The 17860-nt window shown below is 45.4% G+C and overlaps 1 protein-coding gene and 1 long non-coding RNA gene across 2 annotated transcripts; one reads left to right on the top strand and one right to left on the bottom strand.

Annotated features, from left to right (window-relative positions):
* Positions 1 to 8609: 8609 nt before the first annotated feature.
* LOC146752342 (uncharacterized) lies at positions 8610 to 11285 on the bottom strand. Its single transcript, XR_014940650.1, has 3 exons — positions 11220 to 11285; positions 9667 to 9741; positions 8610 to 8755 (listed from the first exon to the last, which is right to left on the bottom strand). It is a non-coding gene; the product is annotated as an uncharacterized LOC146752342 (long non-coding RNA).
* Positions 11286 to 12308: 1023 nt separating this feature from the next.
* Positions 12309 to 13464, top strand: LOC146752341 (inositol 1,4,5-trisphosphate receptor-interacting protein-like 1). The gene has a single exon (XM_085532007.1). It carries the CDS (start codon positions 12397 to 12399, stop codon positions 13444 to 13446), a length of 1050 nt encoding a protein of 349 aa, XP_085388133.1. The 5' UTR covers positions 12309 to 12396; the 3' UTR covers positions 13447 to 13464.
* The last annotated feature ends 4396 nt before the right edge of the window (positions 13465 to 17860 follow it).

Genomic DNA, 17860 nt, shown 5'->3' with positions numbered 1-17860 from the left:
GAGAAGAGGTAAGATGGAAAGGTGTAAACATCTGCTCCAAAGTAATCCCCTCTTCTCTGCTCTCTACATTACCGATGACCCTCCTACCAACCCTGGGGTGTGTCAGCCAGACAACCACTGGTGTGGGTACATCTGGCAGCCCTGTTGCCCAGCAGAGCAGTGGGGCTTTGCTGGCACCTTCTGTTTGCAAGGCAGGAGCACAAGCTCACCCACTCTTCCCCCTTCTAATCTCTTTCACATCTGTTCTATCGTGGGCTGTGTTGCAACAAGCAGAAGCTACACTTACCTTCTCCTTATGTACCAAAACCTGCCTGTGTGCAGTCACAAAATTCAGCAGTGTGAGGAAATGAGAAAACTGACACCAAAGAAAACCAGTGCAATCACGGAACTTCCCTTTGCTTATCTGGCTGCAAATGTTCCAGCTGGTATGAAGCTTCAGACAGTGACGTGGGCCCAAGATTGTGGTGTTTTTCAGTTTTTCAGTGGTTTTCTTTCTTTTGTTTGGTTGCTTGGTTGTTTTTTTCTTTTTAATTATTATCTTATTAGAGACTCCATGCATTTCAGTTCTCCCTTCTATACACTGACTTCTGCCTGGAGCAGTGTAGGTGTGCCTCATGCAGCTGACAGGGACTCCCTTACACACCTTTGTAGCTGCTCCATCAAGCAATGGGCTCCCTTATCCCACGTTGTTTGCAGTGAAGGACCTACCCTGGGCTGCTGGTGGCTTTTATTCATTTCAAACACTTTAATGACTACAGAAAGTACCAGGTAAAAATTAGGTGACTGCCACCTCCACTAAAGCAGTTTTTTGCATACAAATTAAATGTTGACAAGTGATAATGGCAGGCTTGCTTCTGGACTCAGAGCCAAAGGCAGAAGACTACTGCCTAATTGGGAAAAACAGCAGAAAATGAATTAAATAATAGGGATGAGGAAGATATTTCATTAGCTGATCACATATGCCAAGCAATTCATCTTCAACATTTGTCACTTTTCCAACATGAATTTTAAAAGTATGGTGCTTTATCAAATGTGTGAGGCTCTTCCAGAGTGAGTGGTGACTGACCACTCACAATGAGTTCATTAAAGAAGTTTCACACTAAAAAGAACAAATATTGGTGGAGATTAATTGATTTCCTGTTACCATACATTCAGTCTGAATGATGTAGCTGAGATGCTTTAGTTACATCCACTTCATCTAAGTCAAGTGCAGCCTTCAGTGTGCTATTCATTTAAGTTTTCCATGAGTAATGAGTGTTAGAATAAAGTTAAATACTATAACTGTCCAAGCTGTCGTTCCAGCTTTTCCTCAGCTTGCCCTGCATTCTTTGGCTAAGAGCAGATCTTATACCAAGCCACTCTTGCTGGAAAGTACTGAAGGTTCATTCACATTTCTCTGTCCCCTCAGCTTTACCAATTACATTTTCTACATGCACCATGTCATCCTCATTACTTGCACTCACTGGATGATTTCTGATGGCTGAAGAATGAGAGAAAGCTTTACAGATGCTTTCCTCAGAGCACAAGACCTCTCCATCCCCAAGTATAGCAAGTCAGGAAAGGAAGGTAAGAGACCAGCATAGCTGTACTGGGACCTGCTTGTCAAACTGGAAAACAAGAAGAAAATGCACAGGAAGTAAAAACTGGGAGAGGTCCTGTATGAGGAGTATGAGGATGCTTGTGTAGGGATGTAGTCAGAAAAGCCAAGGCCCAGCTTGAACTAAACTTGATGAGAAGAACAAGAAAGTCTTCTACAGGTACCTCAATAAGAAAAGGAAAGTCCACAAGGGTATACCACCCCCCCCCCCCCCCCCACCTCCCCCGCAGTAGTGAGTGACACAGGCAAGCTGGTAACAACAGGCAAGGAGAAGGCTGAGGTGCAGTGAAATGGCATGTAAATTCAGGTCCAATATAGCAGTGAGCTTTCTGTATGGGAGAGGAGCATGCTCTTGCAGTGCTTCTCTATTCTCCTTGCAGCTGGATCTGAAATGTGCTGCTCGCAGCTTGCATTCACATCTGTCTGCTGTGGTTCTGTGCCTCTGTGTCTGCACTTTGCACTCTTGGTAGGGATGGCCTTTGGGCTGTTCTGTTACGTTTTCATTTGAAGAGAGAAGTGAAAATGTTTAATCTCAGAGATCCAGCCCTCAGGGAGCGCGCAAAAGGGCAAGAGTTTGGGCAGCATGTCTTCCCATCCCACATAGCCATGTGCCAGTCTGAAAGAACACAGACACAGCAAGCAGTGCAGCTCCAGTGACCCTTCTGTGTGGCTGTCCCAGGGTCCTTTCTCCTTTGGTTTCTGATCCCAAGAACTTTACACGGCATGCCTGGCATGAATCTGATATCTTAAAGATTATTAGGGACCCTTCAGTCACCAGCTCAGTTCTTAACTCTGGGTTACATCATCTGAAGGGGGAAAGTTCTCCATTGTAAGCTCTGGTATCTAAAGGCCAGTTTGGAGGGGAGGCAACACAGCCTGCATCTCTGGTACAAACTAATTTTGTTTTGGATTTTAGTGTGCAGGATTGTAAATATTTTAATTGCATTAAATTTCTCCTTTAATGAACAAACAGCTATATAATTACAGGAGCATATTCACATCTCTGCTGTAATGGTTGTTTAAGCATTTTAATTCTGCACTATGTTTGCAGGGTTGGACTCCTCTCTGAGAAAGTAATTTTGGGTGCAGAACAGTTCACAAGCCCTTACCTTAGGAGTGTATTTTCCCTTTAATTTACCCAGGAATATTGTGAAAGTTTGGGTATGTGCCCAAAGCCAGGCTTTGTCTTTCTGTCCTTTGATTACCTTGTCTGCACCTCCCTAAAGCCCAGAAGCAGATGGTCAAAAGCAAATTTCCAGCCTTCCACAGAAGGCCTGTGGCTGTAAGTTCTCTGCTATTCCTTGGCAGATCACATTATTTGGTTTTATAAACACTGAAGTAGAAAGCACTCAGATGCTGCACTTAGCAGCGCTGGTGTCTGGCACAAGATGGGCTGTATGATTTTGTACTGACACACACACCCACTACCACTTCCACTCAATGCAACTTCCTTGTGTCTCACCAAGTAACAGCCTGTTCTTGTCCAGTAATGTCTTCATCTTCCTTTTCTCCTGCTGCCCTTCCAGCAGTGACCATTACACATAGCTTTGCCTATGAGGGTCTGCTGCATCTTCAGTCCTGCAGTGTGCTACAAACTGCACTTTGTTAAGAATGGTCTCAGGATGTGCATCCTTTCATGCCAAAATCAGTTTTATAGTTTTCTTTTGTTGTTTCTTTAAATACTACGTATGATTTCTTTAGATACAATATTAGCCTAATGAATGAGTGTGAGAAGAGAAACATTTATCCAGTGCCCCTTACTACCATAACATACACCTTTCAGCAGTTTTAACATTCTTGGCACAACACATATGGAGCTGGAAGGAATCAGTGGCCTGAGAGCAACTCACATCATATTGCTCCATAGGTTTGCATATAGAGCAGTGAAACAAAAACACAGGAGCTAAAGCACTGAGGTATTTTTTTCCTGGGCTTGATAGCTTAAAAAATGAATGAATAAATCACCGCATTGTTGAATGAAATGATGCAAGTATTGTGCCATCTGGCTCAGCAAGGAAGTTACTCACAACAACTGTTTTAAAGTGAAAATTGCAGTGACTGTCCACAAGCAGTAGCAGTAGACAGTTTCAGAAACAGTTTGTATCTTTAGTTATAAAAAAGATGTTAGCCCTTCATCCTACTGAAAATGTCAGACATGTATGTGTTGTATTTCTTGTTCTGTGAATCTAATGTGACCTACCAGGCTGTCACAGACTGAAGCTTGTACAGATGGAATCCCTTGCTGTCAGGCCCAGTTATTGTCAAGTCCACCAAAAAACCATGCTGGTCATTCTCTTGTACTTCTTCCAAAACACAGGAATTCCCAGTTTCCTCAGGTCCTGCCCAAAGCACCTGGCACAGTTTAACTGCGATGGGCTTTGCCCAGTGCCAGGGGATCTTGTAGGCACGAGGAGCAGATGGATGTTGAAACTGAAAGGGACAAAGGAAATAGCCCCTGGTCTCCTGTTAGCACACTGGAGTAACCATTTATACTGTCAAATACTGCTGAGATTTAGTAAGTGCTTCAATAAGCAAATGATGGGAGGCACCTGTTAATTCTTCTTCTAAAGCAGAATTATTTTCCTTCTGACTTGGGAAACAGACATATGAGCCCAACTTTTCCCTCATAACTGTCAGTTTCATCAGATTCATTTTGGAATAACAGATCTAGCTGAAATCAGAAATAGAAAGCACCAGCCATATTTCAGACAGTGGATCCTATGTTAATTCTTTGTTGTTGCTTTGTTTTTTATTTTTGAAAAACAGAAGTTAATTTACTTATTTGGCTTTTAGATTCACAGTCGATATAACAGAAGATGGATAGGAGATTAAGTGTGGATTCCAAGGGGAGTTTTTCAGAGATTTTCATATGAGCAGTTTCTGTGGCTAATGGAGTTACTAACAGTACATTTAGGACTTGATTAGTATAGGCATTATAAAAAATAGAAGTGTGAAAGTTGAGCAGAGACCATAGGGCAAATGGGAATTAACTTGCTCAGGTAGACAGTTGTAAGATGAAAATTCAAGGCAGTAGCTGGATCTAAACACATTCAGGCAATGACAGAGTGCAGAGTACGGAAATAGGGAGATGTAAATAGCTGATGGCATAAACAGTGCCAAGCTTGATTATTAGTTGAGAAATACATGGAAGAGATGGGCTGGCAGGGAATCAATTGCCCATTCATTCCTTATGCTGATGAGCTGATTACTCAGTGGGCTTTTGTGAGAGGAATCCATCGCTCTCCACTGTGCTATGTTTTTGGGGAATCAAACTAACTGGGAACAGCTGGGACAAAGTTTGCAAGTGTTTGGTCATTGGTATAAAACAGATGAAAGTCAGTCTGTATTGCTTGTAAAGTAATTTTCCAGCTGGTGGAAGTATGAATTATGATAGGAAAGGCAAATAGGATCAGTTATAGGATTATATTTAGAATAAGAGGGATTAATGCATGTAATTTTGATGCAAAATAATGAACCAGACAAATGTGAGGAGCAAAGGGGGAATGGCAGAGGAGCAGTGAAAGCAAACCAAGATCATAGAGGGTACATACAGATGTGGCCGAGTAGATGGAAGGGAGGAAAGTAGATGAGAAATTTACTGAGGGTCATAACAAAATGAGACTTTTACAAGAGGTGGTGAAGTCCTGTGCTCCAGTTTTGGCTTCTATTGACTCCATGTGAAGATGAAGGCAGTGAAATGTCTCTGATAGGCACAGCAGGTCTCCCATTGGCATGAGGGGTTCCCTTGTTGTGAGGGAAAGGTTTGGGATCAAAGAGTTTGCCTGCCTGAATTCTTTTGAACTCATCTGTTGCCTGTAGCCTTGCCAAATTAGGCAACACCATGGTTAGCCTGTGCAGGCAGTTCTACCCCACTGTCAGAAGCTTCTTATGAATGAGATCAGAGACAAAAATTTCAGTAGGTCTTCTCACAACAAAGTGGGAACCCTAAACAGAGCCTATAACACTGGGGAGGCAAGAATTCTGGCTCATGTGAGGGCTGAGCCCCATAATTTGCCAGACTGGACATACTGTAACTCTAAACCCATTTCCAGATTAATTACACAAAATCTGCAAACCACTGTAAAATCATTTTCATCTGCAGAAAATATATTATGGTATTTCCTCTTCTTCTCAGATTCAGTGAAAGCAAATTTTCACATTCTCCTCTGAACAGACATTGCCAGGAAAACACTTTTGAATGTGATGTGTGTTATTCTCCCATAATTCAATCCTGTACTCTGAATGCCACAAGTGTCTCTGTTATTTTGTCTTTCATTAGGCTGCGAACTCAGATCAGGAACAGTGTCTCCCCATGCACTTGCAAAGTACCAGGAAAACCAATGACTGTGTGCTGTGAATGATGAATGTGAAGCTCACTTGACCGCAGACAGTGTAGGCCAAGGGCAGTTCTAAAAAACAACTGCCTGATGAAATACTTGTGTTTCTTTGTGACGCTGAGTTCAAAATGCTGTATAAGAACCAACAGCTTGAAAGAAAATAAATATTTCTATTCTTCATTTGCTTCAGGTTTAGGAGAGGGTGACCCAAGACTTCAATTAGGGTTACATCTATTCCAGAGTGAAGAACGAGCAAAGCAAATAAGCAGGCAGGCCTGGGAACAGACTTCTCAGAATGATGCAAAGATGATACTCAAAAAACTTACAGGAACAATGTGTCCTAGGACACCTTCTATTTCTATGAATGTAGATCAAGTATAATAATGTGAGATTTTTAAATGAGTTAGTCTGATGGAGACCTTTATATTGCACATCTTTACTTCCATATTCCTTGCTCTCGGATTTCTGGTTATATACTGCTGGTTAAATGCTGCTAGCATTCTTCTTCTTGATATTTCTCTGGCTTGAATAACTTCTGCCATTACAGAATCAGTCTTGTCTGGAATAGAGGAGTCCTATTTCTATGATTTCACTATGTGTCTTTATGAAAGAAACATGTACCAGTCTTCAATTTGTCTTTGTTTCAATCTATATAGGACTTTCAGGACCCATTCCCAGATACAAATATTTGAGATTTTCAGTTCTGAATATCCTGTCTCAAAATACCCTGCAATATTAACTTAAAATTCCGTGCTTCAGTAGGAAGCCTCATAAATACCTGAATTAACTGAATACTTATAGAAAGCTGATACATGCAAAACTCATCCTATGAATTACACAAATGTTACCTAAAAGTGATCCTCACATGGTGCTTTCCCAGATTTTTACATGTATGTTACCAGTGCATCCAATGATGTGATTTACATTGGGATGGTTTTATTGGTCAGTTTTTGCAACTTTGGTCTTTTTTTCTTGATCAAAGAATTTCCATTTTTCTCCACTAGAAAACAGACACATTGAAGACTGCTTCAGTGTCCTAAAGATGTATTGAATCGAGCTAACACAGTATTTTCTGGGTAAACTAAGCACGTGAAAAGTGATCTTGCTTTTTTATTTAAAATTAGACAAATGCTCATGAGCTCTGGGTCTGCTTCCAAGTTGAAGAGAAATAGTTTTATTGATTTTAGTGCTCTCGATAAATTAGGAACGTGCTGAGAAAAATGCTCCACTCCCATGAGTTTGGAATTTATTTTCAAACTGAAGGGAATGTTTGCTGTGTTTACTGTGGTATTCAGGCACTGGGTTCCTTTCATCTTTCTCAAGATGCAGCTATATACAACTAGAGGATGCAAAGACTGTGAAGCATTTGTTGCTTTGTTTGTTTTGTTTTTGCATATACTGAAGGTTTTATTTCATCACCCACTTTCATGGAAGAATAATTCAGAATTAGTTCAAAGTAAAGGAGGCCTGAACTCCTTCCTTCCTCTAGCTCAGCAGAAACCAACATTTTTGGAAGATTTGCAGAGGAAGGAGCACAATGAAAAATGATCCCACTGAGTCTGGAGTCCAACCTGTCATTGATGCAATCCACACAAAAAATCAAAGCCAACCTTCCACAGACATTCTTTGACTGAGATGAGCACCACATGCAGATTGAGGAGCAGACCTCGGTGATTACATTGCTCTGGTTGTGATAAAAGAAGGCAGCACTGGGAGGGATTCCCTCTGCTGGTCCTGGGGGTCCACAGTGATTCTTAGAAGGTCATCCTGCCTCTCTGGTCTGGGCTTGAGGGTGAAGGAGAGCAGTGTTGTGTAGATGAGCAAATCTATCTCATTTACCATTTCATGTTTTGAGAATGAATGAAAACAACTGAAAATCTGTCTCCACAACATTCTCATATAAATTATTTATATCAGGATTGTTTTCAGCCCATAGAGACTGCAAAGCAGTAAAGGTTCATCCGATCCCACAGGGATGGGCTGGCTGCTCTGATGGGGCACTGCCTGGGCTCAGCTCCATGCTCCCCCAGCAGCCCGTGCAGGCAGGCAGCAGCCAGTGCCTGCAGTCCATGCAGCCCCAGCACAGCACAGCCGGCGCACAGAAGGCACAGCAGGTGCCGTTTCCCCCTCCTCCTCCTCCCAGCTCAGCACCCCGCAGTTGTCTCCACCAACTCTCCCGTGCAGCGTTAATGTGAGGGAAAACTGTGGCATCACCATGGTGCAACTCTGACTTCCCCTCATCCCTGATCAGTTCTCAGACAGGTGTCAAAAGAAACATGATTTCAGGAAAAAAGGGCATTAAGATGTCAGTATAGAGACAAACTCAACTTAGACTGTGAGCACATCTGTATATTCTTGATTATCTTTTTAAGAAAACTAAAAGAAATATTCCTGAGTGCTCCACTGGAAATAGTCAGCAAATAAGATTCAGTGTTCATGGAAGAAACCTCTATTATCTCTGAAACAAGTTAGCATAGCACGGGCAGTCAGCAGCCAGTGCTGCATTTACACACTTAGAATGAGAAAAGGAAAACCTGAAATTTCACACAGCATTGAAAAGAAAACTATTTTTGATATCTTAAGGCAGATGCTGGGTCGTGGTCTGATGTGTTGTGGTTCAGAAATAAAATAGGTCTTTAAAAGGAACAACAGCTCTCTTTTCTCTTGAGGAGAAGTTCAGTGAATCCTTTCAATTTCCAAAGGCGTAGAGGTCAGACTGCCCCGTGCCCTCACTGTGTGCTTTCTGCATGAGGCTGAGATGACTTGTGTGATCTCATAGGCATGGGCTGCTTTAAAGACTGCTTTATGCAGTACATTCTGCCTGGAAAAGCAAACTTACTTTTAGTATTCCTTCACACATGATTTTGCACAGACGGCTTCCCAGGGAGTTGAACTCAGCCTGCACTGTGAATGGTTTGAAAAATGTCTATTATTTAAAAGTTTCATTGTTAGAACTAAACCCGAACTGTTAAGAAGGAGCCTCAGCCACAACCAAGAACAAGTTCAAACTCAACAAAAAGAATTGCTGGCCATCTCTCCCGTTCTTGTCTTTTAAAGCTACAATAACAACAGAAAAACAATAAAACACTTTCCAAGCTTGGGAGCACTTTAGCATCAGTCTTGCTGACAGGAGCACCTTCCTCAATTATATTTTCATCATCAGAGAAACTATGAGCCCACTGTAACTGGATAAAAGCCCTTCAAAATGAGAGCTTCCTTCAGTGTCTCACTCCCAATCAGAGGTGCTTCCACGTGGCAGCCTCCAGACCTCACAGTTTATAACAACACAATGACACTTAATGACATTTCTCATCGCATTTCTGTCTCACATGGGGAGTGCACCACTGGAGGGGATGCACTAGGCCATGTGTGAACTGACTGGAGAAGAACTGGAAATACGTCATCACTGTTTTGTTTAGAAAAGTACTTCTGACAAAAAATCACAGGTTTTTTGTGACTTCATAGAAAGATTTCTTTCAAAAATATGAAGTAAGACCTGCATAAAAACGTGAACAAGATAAGCATGATTTTCAGGTTAGTGAAAATCAAGCACATTAATAGACAGCTCCTGGTTTCTGCATACAGAGCTGATTTTCTCTCCGTTGTCTCACTTGAGGGAAATTGAGCAATAAATGATGGGAACCAGTGGAGAGCATCCTCCTTCCAGGGCTGCAAACTACATTTGTCTCAGTTGTGCACACAGTCTGCATTCACACTGTGGTGAGTGCTCACCTGTGAGTGTGCAGTTCAAGTGCTTGTCCGGATTTATTTCTTGGTTGTTAATGAGTATTCAGTTTAGTTGTTTACCTGAAATGCAAAAAGTAGAGATTGGAAGTTTATTGTCATGTGCAAAATTATTGAGGGTGCACTGGATAGATGCATAATGCAAGGGGCTTTGACTGGTTTGCCTACAGAGGAACCCACATTGGTGATTCTCTGAGCAGCAGCAGCAAAGCCTCACATGTGGAGGCTGACCAGATTGCAGAAGGGGAACAGGATACAAACAGTTTGAGGAGCTGCTTCACTGACATTTCCAACACTGTTTTGGTAAAGGCCTTCGCTAAGCACAGTGACCTGAGATAAGCACAGAGTCAAGTTTAACATGCCTGAGAGGAGGATCTGGAGAGGAGGATGTCAGAAGTGCTCCAGTGTTACCATGATGACTGGCTTCCCACTTGCCCCCCATTGTAGTTGCACTGCTTGGCACTGGAAGGCACCAGCCTGGAGCTCCGGCTGCAAGGCTCCGCCAAATGCAGGAAACAACAGACACCCAGAGACTGGTGAAGTACAGAAATCTGAATGCTGAATTCGGATTCAGGAAAGAATAGGTCCTGTTTCACTGGGTTACACAGCTTCTGTTGGTTAATAATATTTATTGATATCCTTGTTACCGGAAACAGAGAAGAAGAGCGATTATCTTCTGTGGAGAAACCTACACTAGGGAACCTGCTGTAGCAGGGGATTTGGTCTAGGGGATCTCGTGAGGTTCAAATGACTTCCAACCCTGTTGATCTGGGATCTCCCCTGGCTTCAGGAGGTGACTCTGGCCTTACCTCCCAGAAGTCAATACAGCCATGGCTGGGAGCCTTGTGCTGCAGGCAGCAAGGTATGCAGGTGAAGCACAGCTGGTCTGACAGCTGCCATCACGCTCCTGTCCTACAGGGCTGTCTCCTTACCTACCAGACCACTCTGTGCCTGCAGGGCTGCCTTGGTTCAACACCCACAGGCTCCAAGCCAAGCCTTTCTCTGTTGGCCTTTGAGAAATATTCCTGCCTCGTGCACATGTGATTTTGCAACATGGGGTAGACAGCAGTTGCTCCTGCTGTTTTCTCTACAGCATAAGCTCACCCAAAGGAGCCAGAGCCCATGCAGCTGAAGAGGCTGCTGCACATGTGGGCATCCTAATCGTCATTGTTAGAGCCCCTTTGAGCTGCTTGGATCGAGCCATCTGGCCTTTTGCTCAGAGGACGTTCAGACCACCGGTGGCTGAGGGAGCAATCAGCAAAGGGCTGTGTGATGTCAGGTGCTGAGACTTTGACATGACCGGCACTGATCTTCAGCTTTGTTCCCTCTGTGGCATTTCAGCACTAAAATGAGTTTCTGCATATGCTGCAAATTCTTATGTTTCCTCAGGAGCAGTAGTTTTGATTTTCCTTTTCTGTCCAAATGATTTTCCAGGGACAGTGTGTTTGGAACATAACCTGTGGGGTGGCACATGAGGAGCACAGCATCCATGGGAAATACCACCCCATTTTATTTTAAAGAAAGGCCCGGGCAGCTCCCACCTGCTTAGTAAAGAGCGTCCCCAGGAGCTCTGTCCAGAGATATGCCTCCAAATTGAGGCAGTGCCGTGGCTCAGTGGCCATGTGCCCACCCTGGGCAGCTGAGAAGGGTGGAGTCGGGCAGCCCATTTGTGACATCAGCAGGAATGCATTGCATCACATTGCAGGGGATGGGTTTAGGGCCACAGGCAGGCAGCGCTGCTGCATTTTTGACCTGGGCCAATGGTGAGTGCAGCAGCAGGGGAAGGTCGGGCTGGACGAGGGATGTGGTGCAAACACCGGCCCCTGTGGGAGCACCACGGGCAGTGCTTGGAACTGTCCCTGCCAGCACTGGCCTCGGTCCCTGCTGCCACCCAGCTCCCTCGTACCCACTGCTCCTACCTGAGCACAGGGCCATGCGGCTCCTGGCCCCGCTCCCTCCCAGCCCCACTGAGCCCCTCTCTCCCATCTCTTGCAGATCATGGCTTTGGTGTTTGTTCTCGCATTGTTGGTGCGGGCGCTAAGTGTCAGTGTCAATACTGATGTGCTCATGCTCGAGAACGTGCAGCGGCGCGAGGTTGATCTGCAAAAGCACATGATACCTCCGCAGCACGAGATTGAGCAGAGGAATGAGCAGCAGAGCTGGGTGGACATGTCATCTCTGCTCTTTGCTCTGCTGGATTACTGGAAGATCTGGTTCAATGTGGGGCTGATTCTGTTGCTCCTTTGGAACATGTTGCAGTCCATACAAATGAGCCAGCATGATGAAAGCAGCAGTGAAAATGACAGCTCCAGTGGCGAGGAGGAGGCATCGGGGGCGGAGCAAGAGGAAGAGGAAGAGGTGGAAGAGGTTGAACAGGAGGAACATCAGGAGGAACAGGTGGAACAGCAGGTGCAGGAGGAAGAGGAACAGGTGGAACAGGAGGAACAGCAGGTGCAGGAGGAACAGGAACGGGTGCAGGAGGAACAGGTGGAACAGGAGGAACAGCAGGTGCAGGAGGAGCAGGTGGAACAGGGCGGACAGCAGGAGCAGGTAGAACAGCAGGAGCAGGTGGAATTGGTGGAAAAGGAGGAACAGGAAGAAGAGGAGGATGACGAGGAAGAAGACTTCAAAGATTCAGCACTGACAAAATTTCTCACAAGGCGTGCCCTGGAAAAGGTGGAAGGAAGGGCCACCAGGTGCCCTATAGTGGAGGAGCTGATGGACCAGCTCGTGCAGACCTTCAGATTCATCTGGTCCAACAGCTTCTTCCCGGTGCTGCAGCCCGCAATTGGGGTGGGCAGTGCCTTTGAAGGCTGGAGTCCCCGGGAGTGGGACAATGTATACTGCCTGCTCGTGCCCATAGAGCCTCCCCCCGGGCACACCTTCCTCCTGGAGCTGGGAGATGAAGGGCACGGGCTGGCAAGGAACTCCCGCGTCCGCGTGGAGCTTCAGTGCATGTGCCAAAGGGAGAAGCAGCTGGGGAATGTGCTGTGCTTCCTCCACCACCATGAGGAAGAGCTGAGCCAAAATCAGGACCCCAGCCTGCTACAGACTCTCTGCACTGACTCCTACCTGGATGTGGAGAGAACTGTCACCTGGTTCACCGCACAGGTGGCAGCAATCTGGAAGACCACCCACCACGCGCACGCCTACAGCCTGAAGGTGCTGCCTTCCAGACGCTCCTGCAAGCTCCAGCTGACAGAAGCCTACAGCGGGGAAAAAGTCCTCGTCGAGCTGCTGTTCGGGGTGCAGCAAGACTACTCGGACATCTACCTGACCAGCCAGAACACAGACGCCGGCTTTACGCCCAGCACAACATGGCCACAGAGCTGTGCTGTGGCAGAAAAGAAGTTCTTCCAGCACACGGCCAGGAGTACCGGACAGGACAGCTCCCACCTGCACTGCCTGACGTTGCTTGCCAGCATCTTAGTGGGCATGGGCTTTTCCACCTATGTCATCAAGACTCTTGTCCTCCACAGTTTGGCCATCATCCCTTTGAAGAAGTGGCGCAGGAAGTATTTCCTGAATCGGATGGAGAATCTCCTGCGGTACCTGCGCTTCTGCCTGGATGAGAAATGCCTGAACCACTTCTTCCTTGGCAGCAAGTCGGTGCACAGCACGATTGTCCTGCCGCAGTCCTTCCGATCCGCCAAGCCGCTCAACCTCTTCCAGCACCTGGAGGAGGACCCGGACGCCCACTCCATAGCGCTGCGTGAGTTCAGGGAGCTGAGAGATCGCTACATCAGACTGCTGCTGTTCGGACGCTGAGAGAGACCTTTGTCCGAACCCTTCTCTTGTTTTGGCTGCAAGCTCACATCCTGTGAGCAATAAGACTCTGAGACCTATTTAGGAGGCCAGAGGTGGCTGTTTCCTTGTGGCAGTCAGTGTCACGTTGGAGAGAGCTTACCAGTGGAAGATCCGGACTGTGACCAAATGACTCCATCTTGGTATGGGAGATCTGGGGATGGAACCATTGTATCTTGTGAAGGCAAGATGCAAACAGATGCTTCCCTGCTCCCTCTGACGACCATCTCTACTGAAGATCAACATCTGAACTACGAGTCATGCTGGAAACCCAGTGGTGACTAATTCTCTCTTGCTTTCTACAAAGACTCTTTGCTTTTATTTCCTATCTCTTTTCTATCACCCGACTTCCCTTCCCCATTTCCCTAAACAACAACAACTTTTAATAAACTCTTATAAACTATATATCCTGTTGTGTCTCAATCTCGCCGTCGTGTGTACGTATATTGAAAGAATATAGAGGCCACTAAGATGGTCAGGGTGCTGGAGCAGCTCTCCTGTGAGAAATGGTTGAGGGAACTGGGCTTGTTTAGCTTAGAGAAGGCTCTGGGGAGATCTCGTTGTGGCCTTGCAGTACTTGAAGGGAGCGTATACAGAGGAGGAATTGCTGTGTCACGGTGTTATCTAGATCAATCTATGTCTGTGACGGGGAGGGGCAGTAGGCTCCTGTTCCCCCTGGCTCCCAGCGTATAGGAAGGGAAAATAAGAAAGGGGTAGGGAGATGGGAGCTGGACTCAAGGAAACAAACAGAGAAGTGGCAACGATCTAAGGAGGAAAACTTATTATTTTACTAATTACAATCTAATGGAAATTGAGGCTAATAAGCCAAGTAAAATAAAAGGGAAAGAGAGAGAGAGGTTTTCCGAAGACCGAGAAGCCTACTTTGAAACTGAAGGTGCCACGGCTTGGAAGCACACCCAGACTCGCTACCAGGCAGTTTGAGAGAGAGACAGCATCACTTCCGTGATGTGTTTCCCTCTCTGACTGTGAGACCCTCTGGGACATGTAGTTGTTCTCTGTGCTCTATATGATGTTATGATGTGGAATACCAATAGAAAAATGTACAAAACCATGACATTGTGAGGGTGGGCAGTGATAGGACAAGGGGGAATGGCTTTAAATTCAGACAGGGAAAGTTTAGGTTGGATCTTAGGAGGAAGTTTTTCACTCAGAGGCTGGTGACGCACTGGAACGGGTTGCCCAAGGAGGCTGTGGATGCCCCATCCCTGCAGGCATTCAAGGCCAGGCTGGATGTGGCTCTGGGCAGCCTGGGCTTCTGGTTGGTGACCCTGCACACAGCAGGGGGTTGGGACTGGATGAGCACTGTGGACCTTTGCAACCCCGGCCATTTCATGATTGTATGATGGGTGACATAAATCGCTGTCTGATTATTGTTGCAATATGCTTCTTTTCATGTGCTCTTAACCAAATACTGCTGGTGTTGCCCTGGGTGTCCTGTTTGGGGTCGTATCCTGGTAGATGCTTTACGAATACAAATGGTGCATAAAGGCCTGTATAGTTCATTAGGACCAGATCTCATGTCCATCGATAGCAGTATTATATAGAAATAATATACCTTTACATATATAAAAATGATAGACCTTTCAGAAGGGTATATAAATGCAGCACAGTGGACAAACATATATTACTCTGTCCACCTGTTTGACAAAAATGTATATATTATTTTATACCCTGAAGCAGGGGTTTTAATATTCCTTCAACAATATTTTGATATAATCATCAATGACTATAACTGCTCTGCTCTGGATCTTCTTGTCATCTTTCTAAATGTCTGCTCCATTTTTTCATCATGTTGGACCAAAAATATAGCCTGGTGATGAACTACACAGGTCTGTTTTGTGCTGTAGATGCTTAGCCCTGGAAGTTTATCAGTAAATAAGAGAGATGAAAAATCCACTTTAGAGAGAGGATTAGGTAAAAAATTCAGCTTCTTGAAAGTAATCTGAGAGGTACTACTGACGTATTCGCCAATTAACCTGACTTATCCCAGGACTTCAACTGTCCCGGGGAGAGAGACACAAACATGGATGCCATCATGTCTTCTCTCAATATATTGCTCTGTCACACACCTTATATGCCATCCTAAATCCCGCGCAGACACGTACACCCGCTACGCAAAACCCGATGCACGCGAGAGAACCTATACACACACCTACCTAAACCCGCAGCCCACTAACTCTTAACCTACAGGCCTAACTCAGCTATTCTAGAACACTCCATCTACTCAGAACTACTGTATGCACTCATAAATCCTCGCAAAGACAACTTAGCACCCCAACATACTACAGAACTCTGTGATCAGTGGGAGGTTGGCACAGGTTTGCTGTTAAAAATGGCACTTTCTGCCCTTCTGTGTCCATGGGCTCCTGAAGGATTTGTAAATCCTTGTGCTAAAGGTGGATGAGGCTTGCACATCTCCTGCCACCTGATTATTACCTGTGCAGATGGAACATATCTCTGGGTTCTGCCTGCAGGTAGCAAGGACAGAGCAATCCCACATGGACAGGGACTTGCCAAGGTATAGCTGAAAGCAGGTGGTAGATAAGATGAATTGCCTTCCAGCAATTTGCAACCAGAACGAGGAGAAATTTCATATGATAGTGAGCTGCAGTTCCTCCTATCAAACCTGACCTGGTGCTAAGCCTTCTAACAGCTATTGTCTCGGACCATTTAGAAGAGAGAGTCCCATTCAGCATTTCCTGTCCCTGCTGTTACCTGGAGGCTTTTTGCTGTGCTCTCACTGCTCCTTTCCATGCTGATCTTTGGGATGCTGCATTGCTGCAGCATCACTGAGGAGCAGTTAGAGAATCACAGAATCATCATCATAGACTCATAGGATGGCTGGGGCTGAACAGTACCACAATGATCATCTAATTCCATCGCTGGTGGCACCGCAAAGATGAAAGGAAGAGGCTTTGTGTTATAGGAGCATTGCCATGCAGTGCTGATTGCCTATAGGGTTTCAAGCAAGGAAACACCAAAATAATAGATCAGAGCACCCATGATTTTGTGTTGTGTTCACGACAGTATTTGGCCCCTTATTTGCTATGGTGAGTTTCATTTGCTGGAAACCTTCATCTCTCTTTTAAATGATCATTCTTTGGTTTGAATCAAGCTTTAAATGGGAGTCAGTGAATGCGCTCCTGGATTTCTGTATGTGTTTGCCCGGTGGGATAGGTTGTAGTTAAGTGAAATGCATGGTGTAAGCAAAGAGAAATTGCTGTATGCAAACCATAATTTTTGCGTACTTACTGTTTGGAGTGCTGATGAAAGGGATGTATCACAGCATTTTTATCATGTCGGCTGCTCTCCCTGTCTCACTGCCTGAAGGGTGGCAAAGGGCCCCTTTCATCTGGAGGATTATGAGGCCATCATGGTAAACAGCAACACCTGGTTGGGTTGACCTTGTTGGAGCTTTCATCTTTTGTTCGAAGTTTTGAAGTGTTCCTTGTGGTTCTTTTGTTCCCCGAGTCATGACTTGATGTTTAGCGAGATCAGGGAGGAGCAGCTTCTTGCTGGAGTCATTAATGTGGATGGGGAGGGGAGAAGACAGTGGCCAGCTGAGTGCTTCCAGAGTCCCAAGGTTGGGGATGGCCCTACAGGTTTGGAGCTCAGTTCTGGCTGCACAGAGGGTGCCTGGATCTCTGCTTCTGCTGCTTTCACCCCAACAAATGCTCCTTAAGAATGAAATGCAACATGCCGCTTGGCTTCATACCTCTTAATCCCAGAACAGGAGTCCATCCACAAGCGGATGAGAGAAACTGACAACAAAGGACTTAGCAAAGAGACACTGACAGAGTCAGTGGGCAGTGCTGCCAGTTTCTGCCTGCACTTGTAACCAACCACCCAGCCTTGCCACCATCACACTGGCTTCCTGAGCTCATTCATTTACTCTGGGGGGTGCCTGCAGGGCCTGGAGCGTGCAGGAGTGGAACGGGAGGCTGTCCATGAGGCACTGTGCTCGGGGGGATTTCCCTGGCTGGACCATTGCATGTTCTCTGCCTTGCAGCCTCTGAATGCAGACAGAGCCGGATCCTGGTGGGCGAATGCCAAAGAAATCTCTTAGTTGGTAGCCGAGTCTCATACTTGCCTTTATGATATTCTTTTAACATCAAAGTAAGATTCATATATAAAGCAGAGCACCCAAGAATATATCTCTAGTAATGGTGACAGTGAAATGTCATTTTTGGATGGAATGTTTTTATTTCCCTTCCTTTTTAGTCTCACCTTTTTTAGTTTTCTATCCACTGATTTTGCCCAGAATTTCCAACCTGTGGAAATATATTCCCGTGTTTATTTAGCACTGCTGCTTTTCCTGCGCTAGCAGTATGGATTTAGACATTGGCTCATCCTTTAT

This window comes from Coturnix japonica, unplaced genomic scaffold, assembly GCF_054131305.1.
Source record: "Coturnix japonica strain WE unplaced genomic scaffold, WE-NBRP24 Scf046, whole genome shotgun sequence".
Taxonomy (NCBI): Eukaryota; Metazoa; Chordata; class Aves; order Galliformes; family Phasianidae; genus Coturnix; species Coturnix japonica.
The sequence above is the reverse complement of the archived record's forward strand: the minus strand, read 5'-3'. Positions and strand labels throughout refer to the sequence as shown.